The 26,688-nt window shown below is 43.3% G+C and overlaps 1 protein-coding gene across 2 annotated transcripts; it reads right to left on the bottom strand.

Moving 5' to 3' along the window:
• Window positions 1-71: 71 nt before the first annotated feature.
• On the bottom strand, window positions 72-26,498 carry PI4K2A (phosphatidylinositol 4-kinase type 2 alpha). Of its 2 annotated transcripts, none has more exons than XM_061209834.1 (9): window positions 25,969-26,497; window positions 18,977-19,177; window positions 14,515-14,646; window positions 13,995-14,148; window positions 9,550-9,611; window positions 7,759-7,858; window positions 6,874-7,007; window positions 6,311-6,370; window positions 72-2,522 (listed from the first exon to the last, which is right to left on the bottom strand). In XM_061209834.1, exons 1-9 carry the CDS (start codon window positions 26,401-26,403, stop codon window positions 2,361-2,363), a joined length of 1,440 nt encoding a protein of 479 aa, XP_061065817.1. In that variant the 5' UTR covers window positions 26,404-26,497; the 3' UTR covers window positions 72-2,360. The 2 variants fall into 2 exon arrangements, with proteins under 2 accessions (XP_061065817.1, XP_061065864.1); XM_061209881.1 differs by lacking the exon at window positions 72-2,522 and adding an exon at window positions 3,010-3,919 and having other exon boundaries at window positions 25,969-26,498.
• Window positions 26,499-26,688: the final 190 nt, after the last annotated feature.

Below are 26,688 nucleotides of genomic sequence, written 5' to 3' on the forward strand. Positions count from 1 at the left end.
CAACACAGGGTTCTTTGTCCTTAAAATTGCATCCTACCTTGTCTTCCTTCCACCAAAGAAAACTAGACAAAAAAGGTCAGAATTGGACTTGTTATTCATACATCTGCATTGATTTAAATACATTACATACAATTTCTACAGTGCATTAGAACAATACAGAGGCAGCAGCACTCTACAGCCCAGCCTCTACTCCCTGACGCTGGGAGACAGGGCCTGTGGCTGGCAGAGGGCCGGGCGGTTCCACGAGTGCCGCCCAGAAGCCTGCCTCGGCACTCTGGGCCCTAGCTCTCCCAAAGTCCACATTCAAGGCAACCTGAGTACAGGCTTCAAGGAGAACGGATGTGGGCCAGGAAAGGATGCCCCATACTCTCTGGCCTGCCAGGACCGGGGCCAGCTCCCTCTTACGTTGGACCCAATTTCCTTCTCATCCCAGAGCTGGTCTGCCTGAGGACAATGCAGATCTGCTCAGTGAGGGAAGCAACCGGGCTCTTTAGACTGCTCAGGCCCTCTCAACACCCAGGTGCGGCGCTTCACCAACACGTTTGTACACAGATGTCTGGAGAGCTAAACACATCTGGGTCCCCTCCGGCCTCTGGGAGCCCTGCTGCTCCCATGTTCTCGCAAACGTGGTCCCCAAGGCCAGAGTCGGGGTCGGCTCAATGGGATTGTCAGGGCTGGGGCCGGCGGGGAGCTGTGCCTTGTCCACAGGGCATGCGTACCCAGCTCCAGAGACTCTTCCTGTCAGCGGGGTGGAAGCCCAGGATAAGCTGGCTCCTGGGGGCCAGACTGGAAGGGGCCCAGCCTGGCGCAGCTGACGAGAGAGCTGCACACCTCCTGCATGGCGGGAGCTAGGCAAGCAGAGGGAACACAGCCATAGTCCTTGCTCCCTTTCTTTGGTTGTTCTTCAAACCTTCAAGATAGTTTCTTTCCAAGGCTGATTGACCAATCGCAGGACGCCGGAAACTTGAAACGTCCAGTAGCACAGGGCTACCCCATAGCCACAGGTGGCACCCTCTTTACTCCCCACTGAGGCCATTCTTTGCTTTGGTGTAGAAAGGGCTCGGACAGCTGGTAAGGGGGACGGACAGCTGAGGGAAGAGAGACATGGAAGCAAGAAGATGCACACTGGGCTGGGCAGCCACCGGGGGGCAGTGTGAAGGCCTCTCTCCTTAGGGCCCTGCCTTTCTCAAGAAGCCGTGGAAAAACTGGCCTGGAACAAGAAGTCGGGGAGCAAAGGGAAGCTGCCAACCAGGAGGCGGAACACAAGTCCTGTTACCTCCAGCAAGCAGCAGTGGTAGCGGAAAAGGAAGTCCAAGGACCTAATATCCTGTCCTCTTATGTGCTGAGACCTCCCCCAGAACCCTCACGGAGAGCCACTCCAGAACTGAGAACTGAAGCACTAACTCAAGAGTTGAGAACAAAACATCTAAAACAACAGGAACAAATTAGCAGACTGGGAGAGTTTGTTACCTTTGGCTACGGCCAAGGACTAAGGAAGCAAGGCTCGGATAAGTTCACCCATAGACCATTACAGTTCCCAGCATATACCTAGGTGGTATGGATCACCTTTGCATGCTGGGGAGTCAACTTCCTCCCTCCTGCCTTTGCCTGAGTGACAAGCAACCTACAGGCCTGGACTAGAGGGGTTGGGTCCCCAGCAGGGGAGGGAGCAGAGGTGATCTATACCATCACTGTAAAACTGCTGCGAGTTCTAGAGCAAAAGTCTCCCCACTGTGAGAATCGTGTCTGGAGTCAGCCTATTGCACCGGTGGGAGGAGAAGGGGAAGAAGACTTGGCAGAAAACCAAAAGGAAGTGTGGCTTCTGTCTGTCCCAGCACTGCGAGTCACCTAGCTGCCTTGGTCCGTGGGGGTAAGGAACTGTGAGACACCTGGATGTCTGGGCCCATGCAAATTTAGGTCTGGATCAGAGGTTTTCTGCTACAAGAGGTTCTGGGATTCTGCCTGGGTTTTATATTTAAATTTGTATTTGTTTTTTTCTGATGCAGAATATAATGAGGAATAGCTACAGAGCAGGGTGTCAGGAAGGGAAGGGAGTTTCCCAGCCTTCCCCCAGGAGATGCTGGAAGGGAGATGCTCCTTCCCGGGCATCTGGACTACTTGCACGGAGCGCCAGCTCCCCCGCCCTGACGCCAGCTCTCAGAAGGGCCCAACAGCACACACTGTCCTCCTGATTGTGCTTTTCCCTGTGCTTGCGAAAGCTCTGAGGGGGTGGCGAGCAGAGAGGGAGGGCTCTTAAGGGCACTGATCTCCGCCGGCTTCTCTGGCTCTTCCTGCAACCTGCTCCCCAGGCTTTCTCCCAGGCCAAGTCTCAGACAATGTGCCTTTGTCTGCCTCTGGGGCTACCACCATGAAAAGAAGGGCTTCCGACTCTGAAAGCTCTGTGTGTAGGACTCGCTAGCAGATCGCTGGTGGGAACGGGCCGTCTCGACAATCACGGGTGGCATCTGGACGAGGTGCAGGGGACTCTTGTTGTCTTTCAGGGCCTGGGTCAGATTTAGGATCTGCAGTGGGGAAAATGAGATCAGTGAGGGCAAGGCCTAGGCATTCTGGTCTGCCTCTGAAGGGGGACCTGCAGATAGAGTGCTCCTATAAATCAAAACAAAAATAAACAATCCACTAATGGAAAATTGTACCAACAGGCTATTTACTAAAGTAAGAATATAAGTGGGCAATATACAGAAAATGGAAACCTCTCTACTCGTTGAAAAAATACAAATGAAAACAAATACCTCCTATTGTTTTGCCCTTCTAGTTAGTAAAGATACAGAAGACGACGATGACGACTCAGCTGGGGAGAGTTCAGAGACGTGGCTGTGGGACTGGATCGTGGGACAGTTTTCCAGAAAGGCAAGTGGAACATAAAGGCTTAAAAGTGAACAGGCCCTCTGACTCAGCAACTCCATTTTTAAGGACTAAGGGAACAATCACTGACATGCACAAAACACTTAGTTTCAATCAATACAGTGCAGTATTGTTTGTAACAGTGAAAATGATATAAATACCTGAGAGTATGGGATCAGCTAATAACTTAAGGGATTAGAAACAAGCAGTTAAAAAATGTATTCTCTTGGCATGGAAAACTGATCACAATGTCTTAGATGGAAAAGAAAGGAGATAAGGAACCAACCAGTATTATAGTGTGGCCCCACCTTTATTTTCTTATCTACTTATCTACAGAGAAAAAAAGTCTGGAAGTTGGCAGTGATTATCTCTGGGTCAAGGAAGGTGACCTAGAGATAGGGTGATTTTTGTTTATCCTTATTTTCTGATTTTCCTACAAAGACCATGTATTAAACAAAAGCCATTTCAGTTGAATTGTCCCTCTCATGCTGTCTTTTCATCATCTTTTTTTTAAATAAAATTTTTACTTTGGAATAATTTTACACTTACAGAAAAGTTACAAAGATAGTACAGACAGTTTCTATGCACCATTTACCCAATTTCTCCTAATTTTATCATCTTATATAACCGTGGTACATTTACCAAAACTAGGAAATCAACATTGGAACATTAGTATTAACCACACTCCAGGCTTAATTCAGATTTCATTAGCTTTTCCAGTACTGTTCTTGTTCTGTTCCAAGATGCCACAGTGCATTCAGCTCCTTTCCAATTTTTGTCTGTATTTTACATATATTTCAGATGTGTGTCCAAAGGAACACATTTTCTTCCCCTTGTCAAAATCATATTCACCACCATTTATCTTCTCTGGTAGGACAGTACAAAAGCTGAAGTTGTCCTATGACAGCCTTCTTTAAACCACTGGATGTTGAAGATTTTCACAGCCAGGCCAGACACATGGGACGGGAAGCTAGGCGGCACCCCCAAATCACACAGGCCCCAAGCCATAAATATCCTTGGCCTACAAGTGCTGCCCCAAAAGAGGCAGAGATTCAACCTGGAACAGAGGTCAGAAGTGAGAAGTCGATCCTACCAGTAATTAATTTCTTTTGTACTTCATTGTTTTGGTATTGCCAGCACCCTACACTGCTTCGAAGAGCCTTGAGTACAAGATCAGGCCAGAGAACTAAAAGGAGGTTCAAATGGAATTAGAGTGAATTGTGCAGGAGACCGCCCAACTTAAGAGACAGGAGGTTACACCTGCCCTGGCTGGGTCTCCCTGTGCTTTCTTTGGTTCTTCGGGTTAGAAGCCACCTTTCCAGCATGTTTAAGTCTTTGGGGTAAAATGTCAAACTGTCTACAACTTACTTTCAAAAGATTTGGCCAAAAACAAACAAACAAAATCTATCTATCTAGGGAGAGAGACAAATTATATAGATATATTAAAGAGAGAAATTATATAGATATATAGAGATAGATACTATTCAGATAGATGATATTTAGAGAAATAAGATAAAGCAAATGTGGCTAACTAAACGTAACAATTGGTGAGTCTAGAAGACCCCACTCACTCTTTCAATTTTACTGAGGTTTGAAATGTTTCAAATTAAAAAGTTGAAGAAAAATTTATAGCAGGCACATAATGCCAAAAAAGAAATACTGTCTTTGAAAATGTTATCTAAAGAAGCTTTCCCTCAGACCCTGCATTCTTTATCTAACTCCTGGTTAGAAGCCTTTATGGTGAGGAACAACTTCTATCACCCAACTCCATCTCTCTAGGGGTTCCTCATTCTTCACCTTTGACTCTGGGCCATTGTACAGCCCACTCTGTGATTACAGCTCAGGTAGGTAGAAGGTGGTGCCTTCCTTTCACCTGCATGCTAGGAGGAGGAGCTGGACTCTCATGGAACCTTATGGTTTCAGAGGGAGGCACTCTAGGTTGTAAGATGCCACAGGCCCTCAAAGGACATTAAGAGCACAAGTTGGAAAGAAAGCTAAGATTGCACTCTCTCAGTCCACCCCCCCCACCCTGCCTTTTGCTACTCTAGATAATGGTCCTAACTAAATATCATGAGAGGAAGATTGCTATGATGTTGGCAAGAGACTGGAGTTGGGAAGGGATGAGAGAAGAAACTACAATAGGGACAGAGGTACAGCCTACATAAACTTGAGAAGTTTGTTCCTTTATGCTGAGTTCCATAATACCAGACTACATCACGTGGCTTTTAAGGTTTCTAAAAATTCTGCCAGCCTAACTGGGCCCTTACATTATTTAGGAAATGTAGGAAGACCATGTTACAGTATTCAGGCAGCTATAATAACTACAGCTCTTAAAACCTGTCTGTCCCATTTCTAGAGAAGATGGGCTCGGTAAGCTCAAGAGTTGCTCTCACCAGAAGCCTTTTGCTAAATGGAAGAAAGAGGTAAATGTATAATTATGACTGAGAAAACCCTCTTGTCCTTCAAAGATGTGAGAAGTTGTATACAAAATCATAATCAAAATAGCTAACCCATATTGAGTACTTCAGTACACCAGCACTACTCCAACTGTTTTCAATGATTTATCTCGTAATAACCCTACGAGGCAGGTGCTGCTATTAATCCCATGTTACAGATGGAGAAACTAAAAGAAGGAGAGATTAAGTAACTCGACCAAGACCTCATAGCTAGTAAATGGCAGAGCCAGGATTCAAACCAGGCACTCTGACCAGTTTGTGCCCTAACCACTAAGCCATCCCAGCTATCTTTAAGACTTCAGAGTGATAAGCAGAATGTCAGTGTCCTACAGAGTTTTTAGACAATTTTCAAGCTATTCTTTACTATGCTTTGGAAGGTCAACAACACCCTGGGGGTTTCCTTGGTTCTCTTTGAAGGTGAAGTGGAGAATAAAGAAATAATATGGCTTGTAACTATAACAACAAAAATTATAACCATGACCAGCATCTGAGTGCTTACCATGTGCCAGGCATTGTTTTTACTAAACACTTGATACACATTATCTTATGTAATCCTCTGGCCAACTATGCAAACTATGATTACTGTCCCATTTTATAAACAAGGAAGCAGAGACTCCTGCCCAAGGCCTTAGTGCTGGGAATGGTGAAGCAGCAGTCTGACTCCGGAGCCTAGCTCTTAACCACCAAGGCATATGGCTGCCTTGCGCAACTTGAGGACACAGACCACCAGGTAAATTTACCAATGAACTATCCAGCAAGTGGCACAGAGCTAAGCACATAGTAAGTGCTTCACCAAGCACCAGATACCATGGAAGAGGTGGGAGATTTGGGATGGCTACTTTTCCTCTCAGGTGTTAACGGAGAGTTACAAATATGTATGGCATAGACTAAAATGGGTTTAAAATACAAGCTTTACACATTTACTCAACATGAGCATAAAACCCTGTCAGAGAGATCCCAGGGATGACACCAGGAGGATGTCCCAGGCTTACCTGTCCCCGCATGACAGCAATCTGCTTATGGAACTGGCCCCTATCGAAACCAGGATCTTTCTGCAAAAGAAGGGCAGAAGGAGATGGAACCTGCATGAATTCCTCAGAAGAACCCATTTTCCTCCCCCAATTAGAAACTTTCTAATAAAGAGAACCTACATGAAGCTTCGGAGACTTAGTGAAATTAACCACCACCCCAGGAACTCCCTGTTTCACACATGGGGAAATAGAGAACAAGTAACTAGTTTGTCCTCAGTCTCATCATTAACTCTATAAAGAGCTCCAGGTGCTAGTGCTCCATTTGAAAATGAGAGCTCTGCAGATACACTGCAGCCACATGACACAAAGGACACAAACCAGTGTGATTCATCACAGCTGCCAATTTTTTTCAAACCAACTCAAACCAGGTCTTGCTGTCCACAGGGGGGAATCTTGCTCTTCATTGGCTAACACAAGCCAGAAGGGTGTTTCCATTTTCTTTTGGCTTGTATCAGGACCAATTAGAAAAACCACTGGAATTCTTTCTTCTATATGGTTATAAGGCTGAGGTTCCCAGGGCTAACCTTGAAGAGTTCATATAGGTCCTCCTCCAAGTCCTTGACGAAGTTAGGGTCTGATATCTTTGGAAGAATCAGATCTTTGATCTCCTGAGAGAATGGGACTTTTGCCTGGGGCAACCAGGCCCAGTAAAAAGGATCTGAAAAGAGGAAAAGTCAAAAGAAAGCTGGTGTTGAAAAAAATCCCTGCCCATCTATGTCCTCCACCTATCAGAGCACTGGCAAAGGTAGGATACTGCTCTTATTTGAAACACAACAGAAAATAAAAGTTATAGGGGCTGTTAACCCTAAGGGTTACACAGTAAGTGGAGAAACTGGGCTTCAAACCCAGGTCTGCCTAATCCCTGAGCCTGTGCTCTTTCCCAGACATTATATGACTTTCCAAGATGTAAGCCTATCTAGAAGCAGTTACTTGCCACCGAAACATTGAGATGCTCCTTCTGAAAAGACAGACAAGTACTGCAAAGGGACTAGTGACCCTCTACTTGTATCTTTCCCTTTCTAAAAGTTTCTCAGTTATAATGGGGCAGGGGCTGGCTTCTAGAATGTCAACATGGAAGACAGAACACTGACAGCAGCTTGTATTTAGAAACACAAATAGAATAAATTATGATAAGACAGTCCTCAGAAAGAATAAGAAAAATGCAAAGCGGAGATGCGAAAACTCAACTCTGTGCTTCAAATGGGAATAATGTAAGGTAAAATTATTATATAGCTTACATTATGGAGTAGTTGCCATGTGCCAGCCATTGTGCTCAAGTGCATGAGCTGCATTATTTCATTAATTATTAGAACAATCCTGTGATAGAGGAATTATTATCTTCATTGCACACATAAGAAAACTGAGACTGAGCAAGAAAAGAGCCAGACCATACTGGTCTTGAGACTTACATGCCCTCCAGGAGTCAGGATGTTTCAGGGGGAAAGCCAGCCCATTGTCTATGGCAGCCACCTTGATAACAGGCTCCTTCACCACCACCCAGTCTGTGTCCTGAAGAGCAAGGGAAGACTAAATATTTATAGAGTCCCATCTGCCCCAGGCCCTTTAAAGTAGTAGCAAAGCATCCCATCTCAACCTCCTCAGGCATCAGTCCTTACTCAACCTCTGAACTGGTTTCCATATTGTTACCTGACTTAATACATTCATGGCACTTTGATTTGGCTAATTCAAGGTTCTCAGAGTCCCTTTCTTATCTTAGAAAAGGTGCCCTTCCCCAAGAGTTGCCACAGTCCTTGGTAACATGGGAAATGACAATAACAAAAGATAACTATAAGCCATTCCTCCTAGGGAAAGGCAGTGAGAATCCTGCGAGTATAAAAAAAAAGGAAAAGTCAATTATCAGTCAGCCAAGGTCCTTTCGTGTGGACCTTGACTCAGATGCCACTTCAGTGGTGGTGACCACATTTTCCAGTGAGATAACGGATCCATGGAAGATAACAGCTGGCTGCTCTTGCATAAGGGAGTCTGTTCCCCTGCTTCAGTGATACATTAAAAGGAAAAGGACGAGAGCTGAGTGCAGAGAGAGTGGAGCAGACTGCCTGTGACAGCAGCCCATGTCAGACATTCCCATGACTGTCTACTTGGCTCCATGTTCAGGTTAACTAGTGCCACCACAGGAACAGGGCATGTGTGTCCAGGATACCTGCATCAGAATCCTCTGGGATACCTTATTTAAGGTGTGAAATCCTCAGTTTTACCCCAGACCTAATGGAGGAAAGGCTTGTACTGATCTTACGGAAAAACCCGAGTGAACTTTTTGGCCAACCCAATAAAATCTGTACTTTTTTTTTTGGCCACTCTGCACAGTGTGTAGTATCTTAGTTCCCCAACCAGGGAGTGAACCCGCACCCCCTGCACTGGAAGCACAGAGTCCTAACCACTGGACCGCCAGGGAAGTCCCCCGAATCTGTACTATTTTTAGTAAGCTCTTCAGGTGATTCTGATGTACAGAATTTGAGAACCACTATTACAAAAGGAAGTAAAAACACTATGAGGATGTGTTAACATGTGGTAATGTGGTAAACATTTTGCAATATATACATCAAATCATCACATTGTACATCTTAAACTTGCACAATATTATATGTCAATCATATCTCAATAAAGCTGGAAGAAAAAAAAAACACTATAAAGAATAAAAGCCAACCTCACTCTCCTTCTCCAGGTAGCCTTCCTGCTAATTTTTTTAAATGTGCAGATTGAACAGGGATGGGGAAGTGTGGTGGAGTATAAAAGCAATGAGAGGGTAAAGAAAGTTGCAGGAAGCAGCTTTTTCTAAACTGATGTTCTGTGGAATTGTATTCTTGTGAGAAAAGTATTCCATGGTCAAAAGGTTTAGAAATCACTGAGCCAAACAAAATCACACAGGTGCACTAATGCACTATTTCTCAGACCTCTACTGTGCTACTATGCAATGTGAATCTCCAAAAAAGGCACAAAGTATGTAATATGTTCCAAACTTATTTGTACTTTTCTTCATTCTATCCCTATCATTAGCAGGATATTCCTTAAAAAACAAATTGAGAAAAGCTCTTCCAAATATTAACCTATCAATTTTAAAGACATGTGCTATCCTGATTCCTCTGAACTTATGTGACCTAAATATCACCCCACTACATGCTTTCATATTATGCATATACTACACCTCATCCTCTCCTTCAAGATATAGATCAACCGCTTACCCGAGAGCTAGCACTATCCATTGGGCAGTCATATTTAATCAGCCAGTTGTCATTGCCTCGATCTGTGAACAGAAATATGAAGTTAGTAGAAAAAACTGGGGTGATTTTCACTTTCAGCAATGATGAACTAGATATTCTGGACACTTGGGGACCAATCATCCTACTAAGAACAACTACAAAAAACAGATAAAATATTTTTATTCTTATTTATTTATTTATTTATTGGCCACGCCACACGGGATCTTAGTTCCCTGACCAGGGATTGAACCCACTCCCCCTGCAGTGGAAGCGTGGAGTCTTAACCACTGGACCGCCAGGGAAGTCCCTGGATAAAATATTTTTAAATCTCTTGAAGGCACTGGAGATTTTATAAGACCCTTAAGAGTTAAAGTGTCATGATCTGGGAGAAAAAGGTAATCCAGAGAGGGGAGTCCAGCATTCGTGACTTCTTTTCTCTTACAGCACCTGCTGATTTGGGAAGAGGTGGCTACGAGGTGGCTAGAGGTAGAACAGTATTCTAATAGCGCTGGGGACCTAGGGAGACAAAGTTGTAGCCTGGTGACGGATAAGGTGGGGGAACCCTGGTAAATCATCCATGCTTTTGGTTGAAACCTGAAAGGCTACAACCCTGGAAGTAAGCAGAATTTCCCCGCAATACCTGAAGTTAAAGTGATCCTGGGTTGCTGATGACCCTAGCTGCTTGCCAAAAGCAAACATCTCCTTCCAGACAGGATTTATACCAACATCCTAGGCCTCCAAATGTTTCTATAATTTCTGATATACGTTATCTGACAATTAAAAATAATGAGGTATACAAAGAGACAACATGACACAAATAAAAACAAGAAAAACAAAAGAAAATTAAAACAAATCTACAGGGGCCCCAAATAATGAACATATGGACTCTGAAATGTTCAAGGTAAAATCCTTAATATGTTTAAGAAGATAAAAGGCAAGATTAAGAACATCAGCAGAAAACAGGAATCTATAAAAAGAATCAAATAAAAATTCAAAAAATGAAAAATACAGTTACCAAAATTAAGAACTCAATAGATAAGTTTAATAGCAGATTGTGCTAAAAAAAGTAGTGATTTGAAAGACAGACCACAAGAAATAAACCAGAATAAAGCACCCAGGAAAAAAAGATATATACATGAATGTATATCTAACAACATATAATTTGGAGTCCCAGAAGAAACAGAGACAAAAATGGGCAGAAGTTATATTTAAAGAGACAATAGCTGAGAATTTTCCAAAAGTGACAAAACATATCAAACTATAGGTTCAAGGAAGCCTGTATATACAAAGGAAAATATACCTAGGTATATCACAGTAAAAATGTTGAAAGCCAAACACAGAGTAAATCTCAAAAAAATTTAGAGAAAAAGACAGATTACATTCGAAAAGGCAACAATAATATGGATGACTTACTTCTCCACAGAAACCATGGGAGCAAGAAGATAACGGAATGTTTTTTAAATACTGCTAAAAGAAAATAATTGCCAATCCCAAATTCTATACCCAGCAAAAATATTCCTCAAAAATGAAGCTGAAATAAAGATATTTTCAGACAAACAAAAATAGGAAATTAATCACCAGCAGACTAGTACCTCAAAATAATAAAAGTCATACATGAAAAACCCACAGCAAACATACTCAGTGGTGAAAAGACCAAAAGCTCTTCTTCTAAGATCCTGAACAAAGCAAAAATGCCCACTTTTACCATTTCTATTCAACATAGTACTGAAAGACCAGAGCATTATGCAAGAAAAAGAAATAAAAGGCATCCAAACTGGAAATAAAAAGGTAAAATTATCTGTTTGTAGATGATATGATCTTATATGTAGAAAACGCTAAAGATTCCACAAAAAACTGTTAGAACCAATAAATAAACTCAGCAAAAGTGTCAGGATACCAAGTCGACCGCAAAAATCAGTTGCATTTCTATTCAATAACAATGAACAATCCAAAAAAGGAAATTAAGAAACAAATCCAGGGACTTCCCTGGTAGCGCAGTGGTTAAGAATCCGCCTGCCAATGCAGGGGACACAGGTTCAAGCCCTGGTCCGGGAAGATCCCACATGCCACAGAGCAACTAAGCCCGTGCGCCACAACTACTGAGCCTGTGCTCTAGAGCCTGCGAGCCACAACTACCAAGCCCACGCACCGCAACTACTGAAGCCTGCACGCCTAGAGCCTGTGCTCTGCAACAAGAGGAGCCGCTGCAATGAAAAGGCCGCATACCGCAATGAAGAATAGCCCCCACTCGCCGCAACTAGAGAAAGCCTGTGTGCAGCAATGAAGACCCAATGCAGCCAAAAACAAAAAAAGAAAAAAAAGACTCTGTGCTCCCAACGCAGGGGGCCCAGGTTCGATTTCTGGTCAGGGAACTAGATCCCGCATGCTGCAACTAAAAGATCCCACATGCCGCAACAAAGATCCCATGTGCCACAACTAAGAGCAACAAAGATCCCATGTGCCACAACTAAGACCCAGCGCAGCCAAATAAATAAATTATTATTTTAAAAAAAGAAAGAAATCCATTTACAATAGCATCAAAAAGAATAAAATACTTAGAAATTAGTTTACCAAGGAGGTGAAAGACTTGCATAATGAACACTACAAAACATTGCTGAAAGAAACTAAAGAAGACATAAATAAATGGAAAGACACCCCATGTTCATAGAATGGAAGACTTAATATTGTTAAGATATCAATACTACTTGAAGTGAAGCAACCTAGAAATTTAATGCAATTCTATAAAAATCCCAATGATCTTTTTTGCAGAAATAGAAAAACTCACCCTAAAATTCATATTGAATCTCAAGGGACCCCGAATAGCCAAAACAATCCAGAAAAGGAACAAAGTTGGAGGACTCACATTTCCTCCAAAACTTTCAAACTTACTACAAAACTTACTACAAAGCTATAGTAATCAAAACAGCGTGGTACTGGCATAAAGACAGACCAATGGACTAGAATAGAGACTCTAGAAATAAACCTTTGCATTTATGATCAAACAATTTTTGACAAGGGTAGGAAGACCATTCAATAGGGAAAAGACCGTGTTTTCAACGAATGGTGCTGGGAAAACTGGGTATCTACATACACAAGAATGAAGTTGGATCCTTACCTAACACCATAAACAAAAATTAACTCAAAATGGATCCATGACCTAAATCTAAGACCTAAAACTATAAAATTCATAGAAGAAAACATAGGGCAAAGCTTCATGACATTGGATTTGGCAGTGATTTCTTAGATATGACATGAAAGGCATAGATTAAAAAAGGAAAAAAAATACTTCATGAAAAATTTTAAATTAATTGCATCAAAAGACACTATCAACAGAATAAAAAGGCAACCCACAGAATGGGAGGAAATAGTTGCAAGTCATGTATCTGATAAGGGATTAATATCCAGAATATATAAAGAACTCCTACAACTCAACAAAAATAAAACCCGATTCAAAGATGGGCAAAGGACTTGAACAGACATTTCTCCAAAGAAGAAATGCAAATGGCCAAAAAGCACATGAAAAGATGTTCAAGATCACTATCATTAGGGAAATGCAAATCAAAACTACAATGAGATACCACCTCATACCTATTAGGATGGCTACTATCAAAAAAACAGAAAATAACAAGTGATGGTGAAGATGTGGACAAATTGGAACTCTTGTGCACTGCTGATGGGAATGTAAAATGGTGCACCTGCTATGGAAAACAGTACGGTGGTTCCTAAAAAAATTCTCAACATAGAATTACCATATGATACAGCAATTCCACTTCTGGGTATACACTCAAAAGAACAGAAAGCAGGGTTTCAAAGATATTTGTACACCCACGTTCATAGCAGAATTATTCACAATAGCTAAAACGTGGAAGCAACCACGAAGCAAGTTTCTGTAGACAGATTAATGGATCAGTGAAATGTGGTATATACACACAATGGACTACTATTCAGCCTTAAAAAGGAAAGAAATTCTGACACAGCCTACAATATGAATGAACTTTGAGGACATTATGCTAAGTGAATAAGCCAGTCAGAGAATGAAAATGCTGTATAAGTCCACTTAGATGAGGTATTTAAAGACAAAACTGTCCTGTGATAGGCCGGGCTACCATGAATGACTAGAGATCAAGGATAAGAGGACTCTTCGTGTTGCTTTGGAAGAGCCAAAGTGTCTTCTGTCTGGGACCAGGAAAGAGGCAAAGATAAAACGTAAATACTCACCACTTCTGATAACTACACATGATGTGCCTGAACAAGGCTTGTCTAGGGAAAGTATTTTCAAGACCCTCTCCAAATGTGCATAACCCTTACGTATTAGACTAAACTCATCCTGATAGGGTACTCTGATACTAAGCTCTGCAAGCCTCCAGATCTCCCCCGTGCCTCATCACAGTCTGGCACAGGGCACAGGACCACCCACAGCTGCTCACCAGTGTTGCGGATGATGTAATCCAGCACCACCAACCGTTCAAACTGCAGCAGTAGTTGCCGGTTCGTGTTCTCAGGGAGAGGTTCTGCTTCAAAACGACGTAGCCAGTAGTCTGCATCTTTGTACCCTTCAACAAAGAGCTGGAATGAACCAACCTGCAACCAAAAAGGAAGAATAAAGGTACTTCCCTACAGCCCAAGTGCAAAGATCCCAGGAGTAAGCCAGGTACCCACTAAGGCCCTGTGGAGTTTATATCAGGAAAGGGTTGTGACAGTAATTGCTCATCCAAATTCAAGAAGCCCAGCTAAATGGTCCAGAGGAGTAAAGTGAGAAAGTTAGGGTCTCTTTGGAGAATTTTTCCTCAAACCTTAGGCCCTTAACATAAATGAGCAAGACAGAAGCCTCCGGGCAGGCTATTCAAGTGTCCATAGGTAAGTCTGCAGACACCTTGCTTCATCACTTGGATGATTATGCCACTATAAATCATCACCTTTGGTAAGCCACCGAGGCGCAGTCTATACCTTTGGCGGTAGCCCGATGCGGTTAAACCGCTGCCCAACTTTTGGCACTTTTTCCAGCGCAAGCCGCTTGCCCCTGGACTTCACTCGGTCAATGGCACTATAGTTGAAGGTCTCACTGGCCAGGTATACTACCTACAGTGGAAATAGAAGAGACACCTAGGTTAGAGTCAAATTTAAGGAACTATACCACTATGGCAGAGAATAGCTAGATGCTCACCAATACTGTTCCTCTTCCGCACATAGAAGGAATGCATCTCTCAGCCTTTCTAGCTGCCAGGATAGAGTATATGACTAGTTCAGGCCAACAGAATGTTGACAAAGTGATGTATGCCCATTACTTCCAGGCCTGGCCCCTAAAATCTCCCATGATCTTTAGTTCATGTTCCCCAATCTGTGCAGCTGGAAATGAAGGGCTCTGAGATGGCAAAACCACATCATGGAAGGATCCTACATCTCTTGCCGCTACCTGGAGTGACATGGGATCTAGGAGAGCTGCCTAACTGGCATGGGTCTTGATGTGAGCAAGAAATAAACTCCTACTGTGTTAAACCACTGCAATTCAGGGGTTGTTACAGCAGCTAGCATGAATTACCCTGACCACTACAGCTACCTCCTGGGTTAGGAGAAGATGGCCCAGTGCCTATTTTCTCTCCAAATAAAAACAAATTGCAATTTACTCTATACCCTTTTATTTCCTGTTGAATTCTGTACTATGTACAATTATTTACATTCAAAAATTAAACAAATATTAAAATTGGTTTTAATTTTTAGTGAGTTGCTATATATTTACATAGACTGTATCTAGAATATTACACAAGAAACTAGTAATAACAGCTGCCTCTGAGGAAGGAAACCAAGTGGCTGGAAGACAGGGGTGGGAGAGAGGCTGAATTACTCTTCTTTGTTTACTCTACTGTGCCTTCTAATTTTTGCACTAGATGCATGCATTACCTATTCAAAAAAATTTTTTTAATAGGCCACCAATATTACACTTGATTGTCAAACTGCAGTGATATCACTGTAATCCATAATCCATATGTGTGTCCATTATCACACTTATCACATTGTCTCGTGATTATCCATTTGTATATCTAACTTGTTTCTTAAGACTAAAGAAATGTGGGGTGGATGAGAACATCTTATTTACATTAGCATCCCTAGTACCTAACACAGTGCCTGGCACATGCTCATTTATTAAGTGAATGAATGAATGAGTTACGAGCTTCTTTCAGAGATAGCTATAAGTGAGTTTTACCATATAAATACCTAAAATCAAATTTATAAGAAAATTCTTTCTTTTCCTAAGCCTTGCAAAATTCATTACAAATAACTAATTATTTTGCCCCCGAAATCTCAGAGACAGCATAAAATAATTCCCTTCCTCCCATCCATCCATCCATCCAGTTTTAACAGAGTACCTAAAACGGATGTGCAAAGTACTGTAGGTTAGCACTCTCTGCCTTACAAATCTGGAAACACAGGCACAGGAATAAAGGGGAAAAAAGGCTTTCCTAAGACTACCTTGCCAGTTTCCATGGTGAAAACACTGGCTCTCAAGCCATAAACCACCCTTTCCTCCCATCAGATTTATTTTCGATCAATTTTTGTAACAAACCACTCTTTCCCTATGACTAATGAAACTATCACAACCTGAAACCTTGCAGGAACAGAGAGCAGAGATAGCGATCGAGTGAGAATTACAGCCTTACTGTTTGAAGCTCCATCTCAACGTGAGCCCCATTTCCATAGTGACAGATGCTCTGATCAACTGGATAGAATCCTGTCACAAGGGTGGGGAGGGAGGGAGGGGAGAGATTTCCTCTTAGTATTGTCCAACAGCTGTAACGTAAAGCTTGCAAATATATGTGGGGTTTTTTGGCTTGTTTGTTTTGTTTTAGCATTATTTATTTATTTATTTTTGGCTGCGTTGGGTCTTCGTTGCTGTGCATGGACTTGCTCTAGTTGCGGTGAGCGGGGGCTACTCTTCATTGTGGTGCATGGGCTTCTCAGTGCAGTGGCTTCTCTTGTTGAGGCTTCTCTTGCTGCGGAGCACGGGCTCTAGGAGCGCAGGCTTCAGTAGCTGTGGTGCACAGGCTCAGTAGTTGTAGCTCGCGGGCTCTAGAGCGCAGGCTCAGTAGTTGTGGCGCACGGGCTTAGCTGCTCCACGGCATGTGGGATCTTCCTGGACCAGGGCTCGAACCTGTGTCCCCTGCATTGGCAGGCAGATTCTTAACCACTGCGCCACCAGGGAAGTCCCACAAATGTACGTTAAGCTTGCAAAGTTCTGTCTCATCTCAGTCTCATGGAAGACAAGTGTTTTTGTTGTTGATTTTTTGATGTAAAAGATCCTCAGGCCTTATTAAAGTTCTCTAACAGGGAAAGAGGAAGCCCAGAGATAGGGAAGAAAGGGATTGTGTGACATTAATTATTAGAATAGTCATAAAAATACCACAGGCGAAGATGTATGGAGTGTTCACACTGTGCCAGCTGCTGGGCTACATGTTCAACATGGATTAACTTGTGCAATCTTCATAGCCACTCTCTAAAGTAGGACCTCTTTATGTCCCTATTTTTATAGTGAGGAGACTGAATGGGCAGGTGATATGGGGGTGACTTGCCCAAGGGTCACCCAGTAAACAGCTGCAGCACCAGAATTTGGACTCAAGCCCTCTGATTCTTAGGCACTGCACTCGAGAAGCACAGGCAAAGTAGACAGGCACAGGGCATGGGTGGTCTGCTATTTACCTAGCAAAGAAAGGAAATTACAGTGATGAGCAAGGAGTACTTAGAAGCATTTCTAGAGTCTAGGAGGGGCCTAGTAGGAGGATTTCAGGTTAGGCAGGAGATCTTAGGATCTTTAATTATCATACAAGATGTTCAATGTGCCGTTTAACTATACGCACACAGAGAGAACTAAGTATAAAGGGAAGGAATGAGCTGCACAAGGCCAGGCAGTGACTTAGGTGTCAGATGGGAGCTACAAGCCCGGAACTACAATCAAACATTCTCTCCATTGGCCTGAGGTTGGGGGATCTCTGTTACTGTTTTTTCATGGTTTGGTATCTATCCACTGATTCAGCTGGTACTTAAGAAATGCTTACTATAAGTATAGTACTTTGCTAGGTGCTGAGAATGAGAGAAGGAAATTTCAAGAAGTGGTCCCTGACTTCTACAACCTTAACAAATTAGTTGGCTTATTTGAAGTTTGGTGGCAAAGGAGCAGACACAGTTAAACATCCACAACAATCACATTTTCTTCTAACATACCCTGGGAAAACAGAAAAAACAGATTTGAAGGGAAGCTCCTGTCTGCTGATCAGGCTCTTTGCCCCCAGCCTGCTATCTAAACCGGCAAAGAAAACCTCAAGCAGGGGTTTTTAATCTAGATCCTATGGGTCAAAGGGTGGACTTCAACTTGTCTATGAACCATCCTCCTGAAATTATATGCAATAATTGCAAATATATGTATTTTTTGTGGGAACAAGATTTATAGCTTTTATCAGATTTTCAAAGAGGATTCAGACCCAGAGATACAAAGATGCCCCTGCAGCCTTAAAGCATCAGATCAGAGTTCCACCGTAAGTTGTTACTAAATCTCAGGGAGCCACATACTAAATGAGTGACGACGTGTCCTTAGATGTTCATATGCTGACCAGCAGATTTCTTCCGCTCAGAACCCTTGGAAGGTCTCATGAGACACCCTGTAGTACAGGGGTTCTTAACCTAGTGTCAGTAAACTTCCTGAAATTGTATGCAATAAATTCTATATTAAAGCATGTTTTTGCAAGGGGCGAGGGGGCGAGGGGGCGGGGGCCGGGTATGGTCCAGACCCTTCAATAGAACCTCAGCTAAGTCTATAACACATACAAGGTATGTACAAATCCATTCTAAGTGTGGAATTGCCTGGATCTGGGAACCCGATTTTGTTATGTTCAGACAAGTACCAGAATTCCATAGCATAAAGATGGGTGAGGAGAATTCCATGTCAGTTCCCTGTAGGTGTTCAGGCCAGACCTTTACTCTAACCCTCAGCCAATCCTAGAGTCCTCCTTGGCAGACCTTGCATTAGTGCTTAGCTGACATCAGCTAGTCCATTCTAGACTGTATCTAAATCCTGGAATAGCTCAGATATCTAACAGAGTAAGCTACAAAAGTAGCTAGGTTTCTAACCAGCTTGGGGTTACCTGGGATCCAAAGACCCAGGGAGCCCATACATGTGCATCAGGTCAGTGAACTTCCTGAAACTGTGTGCAGAAAATTTATGTGTATCCTTCTCAGGATAGCTTTCATCACATGATCAAACCATGAGCTTAAACCTACCACCCCCACCAAAAAAAAGGGCTGAGAACCCTAGACTCAGGGCACAAATAGCCCTCACTGAATCTAGCAGTCCCACTAACACGTAGCAGGGCTTAGGTCCAGGAAAACTCTGGCCAGGCAGTAAGGCTTCCTGGAGACTAACCTTTGTACGGGGTACAATGTTCAGTTCCAGTTTTTGGTCCACCAGGCTGGCCCCTGCCTCTGAGAGATAGCCCTGGTTGAGGACAAGGCAGTCACGGCCAAAGCAGCAGGGACAGCACAGCTTTTGTAGCCACTTGGTCCACTTAGGATTAAGATGCCCATATGGCTCTTCATTCTTGGGTTTGAAAACAGCAATGATTTTCTACAGAGACAAAAGAAAAAGAGGATGTTAAAGGCAAGCTGATTAAAGTAGCTCACAGACCAGGTCAGCAGGAATCTAGAAAGAAATGAGAGGGCATAGGCAGACAATCCCTACGTACAGTTAGACACTGGCTTCTCCCCCAGCTTGTAAGGGGAAGACACCAGCTCACATGAGCAGCTGAGAGACCCCCTGCCAGAAAGGGCTGTGGCCAGAGAAGGTGCCAAGTCTGATATATACGGTACAACAGATTTTAACACCATCAAACCCCAACTTCTAAGGTACACTCATACATGCTGTTGCTCTGCATCAATTATGGAAAGACTCAAAAAAGTATTAACTGAAAGGAAATTAGTAAGGTCTTATAGAATGAGGTTAAGAAAATTCTTTCATCAATGGTAGTTTCCTCTATTGGCCTTACTATTCCACACCCACCCCCTCCGCGTGTTAACAAACCTTAAAAAAGTTTAGGAATGACAAACTAAGAAAGCAATGGAAGAGAAAAATCACAGCAGGAAAAAGGATCTGCTATCTGGTTAGAATGGGGTTCTTTTAAGTAATTCTGATAGGCAAGCGATCAGGACATGAGAGGCCACAAAGATTAAGATCCATCTTCTCTAGCAGACAGTAACTTAATCCTCAAAGATCCTTGGACATATGGGATGCTGCTGCAATCTAGAAACTAAGGCCTTCCCTCCTGAAGGTTTCTTCCCCAAGCCAGTCAGCCCTCTGAGGTTGTTTTATATTTATGTCATTCCTTCCAGTCCCCAAGCTGGTACTTTCAAAGGAAGAAAAGTAAAGTAAATATGCTATTCAAGTGATTCATCTTTATATCATATGACTCTCCCTCTCCCCTCACCCCACAGCCAACTCAAGATAGTCTAGGTCATAAGACATTTTCCTGTGGGTGTCACTTCCTGAATAGCTGGTCACAGCAAAAAACACAAATCCACCTGCCTGCATTAAGTACTCATATTAGGAACTGGCTAGGCACATGTCTAAAACAATAACTGGTCAATCTTGAGGACAGTCCCTTCAAGAAGCCTTGCAAGGATCTGAGAGGGCAAGAGAAAAACAGAACTTTCCTCCTCCAAAAGAATCAATTTATTCTTAACGATAAACAAACTTACTTATTCACCGGAAAAAGTCAAATGCATATATTCATATTATAAGTCTTCAGAATTACATTCTTATCTAAAGTGGCTAGGAAGAGGCCTATTTTAGCAATCTTCCTCTCTGTCTCTGTACCCCTGGAACCCTGAGCTCTGAATCACACAGCAGCAGTAGTAAGTGGCTTACCATACAGAGAATAACTGATGACTCCACTGTAACTCTCTGGAACCTGGGCAGTGAAACCACAGTACAACTTGAGGCCCATCCCAGAACCCACCAGTCAGTTCAACTGAGGCATAATGTGGAGTTCTGCAAGCTGGTCCCCAATGAAAGGGAAACCAAGACATTCCTACTATTAGTGAGGCTGAAAAATAACAGGGCTGAGGCTTAAATACTTCCACTTAAAGAAAGCAGAACTTGGGAATTCCCTGGCAATCCAGTGGTTAGGACTCTGCACTTCCACTGCAGGGGGCACAGGTCTGATCCCTGGTCGGGTAACTAAGATCCCGAAAGCCACACGGTGCAGCCAGAAAAAAAAAAAAAAAGAAAAGAAAAGAAAGTAGAACCTGAAGGCCAACATTGCAGCCAAGCATCTTTTATAGACTGACCTCTCAAACTTCTCAATTTCCTTCCACCATAAGGAGAATCAGAAAGCATTTTGTTGACTCTAAAAGCATTAGTAATCGTGGTTCTCTCAGTATTACAAGGGTTTCATTAAATAATAATGCCTGGAATGGACAAACAGGGGAATGGTAGGGTGGGAAGGATGGAGGAACAGAAGGACATTCAGACAGAAGGGGAGACAAGTGCCTTTCAGGACTAAGTGTTGCCTCAGTTCAATTCAATTCTGCCAACATTTGCTCAGTACCTAGTTCTTATAAGACAGTGCATCAGCACTCTGTGGGTTTCCTAGATAGACACATAAAGCAGCCTCTGGCCTAATTTCCAAAGCTAATGTTAACGTCACATAATCAACTGTGTTACAGAATACTCAAGAATATTCTCCTAATTCATAGAAAACAAACTCTAAAGCCACCCACCAATATTTGGTTGAGAAAGAAAATAACTACTGCCTAATTTGTTTCACCAACCTTTCTCTTCTTTAATATACTTTCAATTCCTTTATTACATTTAGGAGAAAGCTTCAGTTTGATGTCAATATTTTAAAAACACCCTCCCTTAACACCCACTTACTAAAACCCCTTTTAACAAAGGGGTTAAGGTGCAGGTAGCTCAAGCAGCAGCAATCCATGAACTTGGGGATAAAAACAGCACTGCACAAGGAAGCAAGGGGCCACTCACTGGCTGGTGCCAGACCCACAACCAGTTACTGAAACCTGGAACCCAAAGGGTTTCCTGTATCTATGCAGCAGCCCCACGGAGGAGGGTACTATGCTGTGCTAAAATCTAACACAGTTCAAGCACATCACTCATACTATGCAGTGAAATATGCAAAAATAACGCATAATAAACAGGGTTTTTTTTAAGTTTGGTAAACACAAAGTGGACGGTTCTCAAACTTTTTGGTTTCAAGGTCCCTTTAAACTCTTAAAAACTATTAAAGACCCCAAAAGCTTTTATATACATGGGTAAAATCTATATTTGCTGTACTAGAAATTAAAACTAAAATGTTAAAACTATTTATTAATTCACCTAATCATAAAAATAAGCCTATTACATGTTAACATAAGTGACATGTTTTTATGAAAAATAACTATATTTTAAAAAACATTTAGTGAGAAGACTGGCATTGTTTTACATTTTGCAAATCTCTAATGTTTGGCTCAATAAAAGACAACTGTATTCTCACATCTTCTTTAAAATTCAATCTGTTTCAATATCATACATCATGCAACCTCTGGAAATCTCTGCTGTACACTCATAAGGAAATGAGAGTGAAAAAGGCAAGTCTGTATTCTGTTGGAGGTTGGATGGAAACAGCATTCTTTGACTTAGCTATTTAGGTAGAGAAGCCTTATTTACATGTTAACTTTTACAAAAGAGAGGGATGGACTACTCCAAATATATGAGACCCTGAAAGAAGATGGGATCTAAGTAGAATGTAATAAAAGAGATTCAGCCTGTATTTATTTTCCTATCCACTGCCATCGACCCAACCTGCCTCATCCATTACAACTTGTGGCCTGGGACAGCTCCCTGTAACAGATGGTAGATGATGCTTAAAAATCTCCAGAACTACACCTATATATGGTATACAAACATGACTGTGTCTTAACATTTTAGTAATAAAAAAGTTACTCTGTTTGAGATCTTTATTCTTTATTTGGCTATTAGTGTCATTCTCAACCAAATGTTAGGACGTCAAAATTTCCTGGAGGGCACAGGTGGTTAGAAGAAACACATTCAATATTACAACATAATTTTATATTTGAAAAATGGAAAATAATACTGTACTGTTTTCATGACAAACTCTTGGTGAATAAAGTATTTTTAAAAGGTTGAAAATTACTGATACAAGGCCAAGCTCCTAGAACATGTGAGCAGTATCTGTAGAATTGTGTCGCAAACACCAATGAGCATTATCTAATGAATTACTATTCTCAATATGAAAGGATCATCTCAGAATTATACTACTTTTGCTTTATTCAATGCCACGTATCCAAGAAAGCCTAATCCAGAGGTCAGTGGGCATGTAACTTAAAAACGAAACAAAACACTCTGAACTCCTGCTAAGCACCAGGAATTAGGCCAGGGGCTTTCATGTGTGGTATCTCATTTACTCCTCCCAATAAACTAGTCAGTCACATGCTGTTGTATGTTTTGGCAACATGAACACCTAGAATTACTAGCCTCTCAAAACAGAAAATGCTCAAAAAATACTTTCGTAGATGATTGAGCATGAGACCTGAAGCACCAGGATGTATGCAGGTGAGGAGGGTAATATGAGCACTCTACCATGACTCCTGATCTAGCATTTTCCATCTTACTGTTCCAGGTCCCTACTTGCTCATCCCGAGGAAGAAACCACCCTAAAATGGGAAATGGAATCAGGGCTGTTATCTTTAAGAACCTTTCAGACTGTTCAGCTCCAAAGTACCTGTGGCAGAAACTGCTGGTTCCCCCAATCTCTGTTCCCTCTTCTTCCTTGGACACAGGTCCCTGATTTTTAGCTGGGCAAAATAAAGACTACAGTTCCCAGCCACTACTGCAGCTAAGTTCTGGACAATGGGATGTAAGGAGAAGAGTTTGGTGCAACTTCTAGGAAACGTCCTACAGGGAAAGGGCATCCTCTCCCTCTTCCTCTCCCTCTCCTTCTTCCAACTGGCTGAAAAGCAGGCAAGATGTCTGCAGTTTGAGCAGCCATCTTGCATCACGAAGTGGAAGCCACATGCTAGGGATGGCTGACCAGCCGGGCGGTCGGATGCATATTGTTCATACTGCATCCATGATAAAGGAAAATGCCATCCCAGCTCTGAGCAGTCTGCAGACTTCTTTTATGAGAGTCAAATGTACTTTTATTCAAGTTATTATTATTTTAAATTTTCTGTCACACACAGCCAAATTTAGTCTTAACCAATATGGTAGCTGAAAAGAGAAACTAGAGATTCGGATGACTAACTCTGAGGCAGCAGGACATAGTAGTTAGGAGCATGGACTCTGGAGCCAGTCTGCCTGGGTCTGAATCCTGCCTCCTACTTAATAGCTGTGAGACCCTGGGCAAATTAGGTATACTGTGTGCCTCAGTGTCATCATCTGTGGGGGCAATAATAGTATCTACCTCTGAAGGTGTTATGAGTATTAAGTGAATTATTATTTGTAAAGCATTTTAAATAGTACCTGGCATACAGTAAATGCTATCTATGTATTTTTAAATAAAATAGTTAAACACATTTGCAGCAGGGCCAAAGATGACAAAACTAACTACAGTGAGTCTGTGGTCCAGTATAACCCACCATAGCAGTTAGGAAGTGATCCTCTGCCCTGAACCACATTTTCCTCAGTGTAAACAGGATGGTTACACTAATAAGTTTTATCCAGTCATATGTGTCTTGACTTCCCCTCTAAGAAAGGACAGTGGCCAGGAAATTTGAGAGACTAAGATCCTGCAAATCACCAAGAAGCATACCCATAGTCTGTCATTCTCTGTGGCCTATGTACTGAGGTGGTAGTACTTTACCTGCCAGGTAGAATTGAGAGATCATATTACTTCCACCTGTCAGAGCACCAGAACACTTCTCTGCTGACCTGACACACTTCCAGTGTTACAGCGGAGCTCTAACAGTGTCATGAAAGAAAAACAAAAACCTTCCTCCTGCTTCTGTACCTAACAGATAATCTTAGCCCCTTCTTACATCAGCCAACAAGCAAACAACTACAAAATAAAATAAAATCCATTCATGTCTTAGATCTCACTCTGGTTCCTAAATAAAAAAGATGAAAACATCTTGCTAACATTTAAACCTCAGGACACCCACCTTTCTTTCTTTTCTTCTAGAAGTGATGGTTCCTGTTTGAGCTTTCGATTTAACTCACTGCTCCCTTATTTGAAAGACTTACTACTCTCAAAGCTTTCCCCCGTCTCAGTTTATGTTAACTGATTTGATGGCAGAATTGCTCTCTGGTTCTTGGTGATAATTCAGGGACAACAACATCCTACCAAAAGAACACACCACCCATCTCAAGAGTTCACACAAGAGAGATGCAGAGAAAATGTGAGGGAGCTCTGATACCCATCATTTTAATAAGCATAACAATAATACATTTTTCCAACAAACCATTCTGGTCCATCTGAGAACTTTAACAGGGAAGATTCGATTTTTTTTTTGACTCATTGATATTCCAAAGATACCTCTAGTTTGATCTAAATGCCTTAAATCCTCCTATGGTTATCAAAAGAATAAAGGTCACTTTACAGCCGCCCTGGTCACTCCATGCCCCATCCCATCCCCCTTTAAACACATACAAGGGACAAAATAAAGGTCAAACAAACACTCCGCCTTTGTTAAAAAAGCAAACTGCTGACAGTCCTGGGTGAGAAATGAAAGGAAAAGGTAGTTGACAGTCCCATGTTTCTCAAACTTCACATTCTAAACTGAGGAGCCACAAGAAGGATTTGAACAATTTCCCAGAAGTGAGCAATAACCAGGACAAATGAAACTGATGAGTCCACCCACTCTTACAACAAACGTCTGCCAATAAGGGGCCTGGGTCGGTGGCAGGAGACGTCCCCACAACAGAGAAGGCTGGGAATGAACCCTCAGAGCCTGTGATGGGTCACCCGTCCTCCTCAATGAACAGCGACAACACTGGTTCGGTCCAAAAAGAGAGGACGGGCTCAAAGCTCAAAACAGTACGTCAGTGGCCGAATAAAGAACCTACTAGAAAGCAGCATCTCCCCGCGCGTCTCTGTCCAGAGGCCGACTGCCCCATCACACCGCTGGGCCCCTCGCCTGTATCTGGTCAATTTCCTCTTTTCATTCTCCGCTCACTCCTCCCCTACCAAATAAGTTCTGATTTATTTCTTCATTCCGGACAGCTTCTCCGTCTCCAGTCCTCAGTGGAATTCCAAAATCCTGCCAAGGGGCTCTGCACTGTGAAGTTTCTCCCTTTCTCAGCCTTTCAAACCCCCGTTCTCCCTCTTGCTGTGCGAACCCTCAAACTTCCCCGGACAGGCCCACCCTCCCCGATGCCGGCGGCCGCGGTCCCCAGCCCGCTCTCACCCCCTGAGGGTCCTTGACGAAGTAGCTTCCGCTGGAGCCCTGGTAGATGCGCTCGGGGAAGATGCAACGCTCGATGGCCACCTCGGCCTGCCGCACCACCGCCTCGAACTCGGGGTCCTCCGGGAACTCGTTCCGCTCGCGGTGGGCCTGCGCGGCGTGCGCCGCCGCCGCGGCCTGGGCGGCCAGGGCTTGGGCCTGCGCCGCCATGGTTTGGGTTTGACACTGGGCCACCGCGCCCCGGGCCCGATCCAGCAGTGGCTGCCGCTCCCGGTCGTGGCCTGGCGAGCCCTGCGGAGAGGGGGCCGGGCCGGCCACCGCCGCCACGCGGACCGCGCCCCCCGGCACCTGCGGAAAGTGAACGGCCGAGGCGGACGGAAAGGTGTAGTCCGGAGGTTGGGCCCGCTCAGGGGACACGAGTGGGCTAGTCTCGTCCATCCCTCAGGCCGCGGGCTCCAGGACCCGGTGCGCTTCACACAGCTGAGATCCCGGCTGGGACCAATCCGCGAAACCCCCAACCCTCCCCGGGCCAACCAGGTCCCGACGCCTCTTTGGCCCCGCCCCTACCTTCCCTGTTTACTTGGCGACGAGTAGACACGACCCCTCGCGGGTGAACGGTAGCCAATCAGAAACAATGCCTACGCAATCGCGTCCTCTGCACTTTTCGCCGGTCACTTTCTGTGAAGACTGCGCATGCTCCAGGAGCCGGCCCCCGGTCAGACA

The sequence above is a fragment of the Eubalaena glacialis genome, chromosome 1 (genome assembly GCF_028564815.1).
Source record: "Eubalaena glacialis isolate mEubGla1 chromosome 1, mEubGla1.1.hap2.+ XY, whole genome shotgun sequence".
NCBI classification, from domain to species: domain Eukaryota; kingdom Metazoa; phylum Chordata; class Mammalia; order Artiodactyla; family Balaenidae; genus Eubalaena; species Eubalaena glacialis.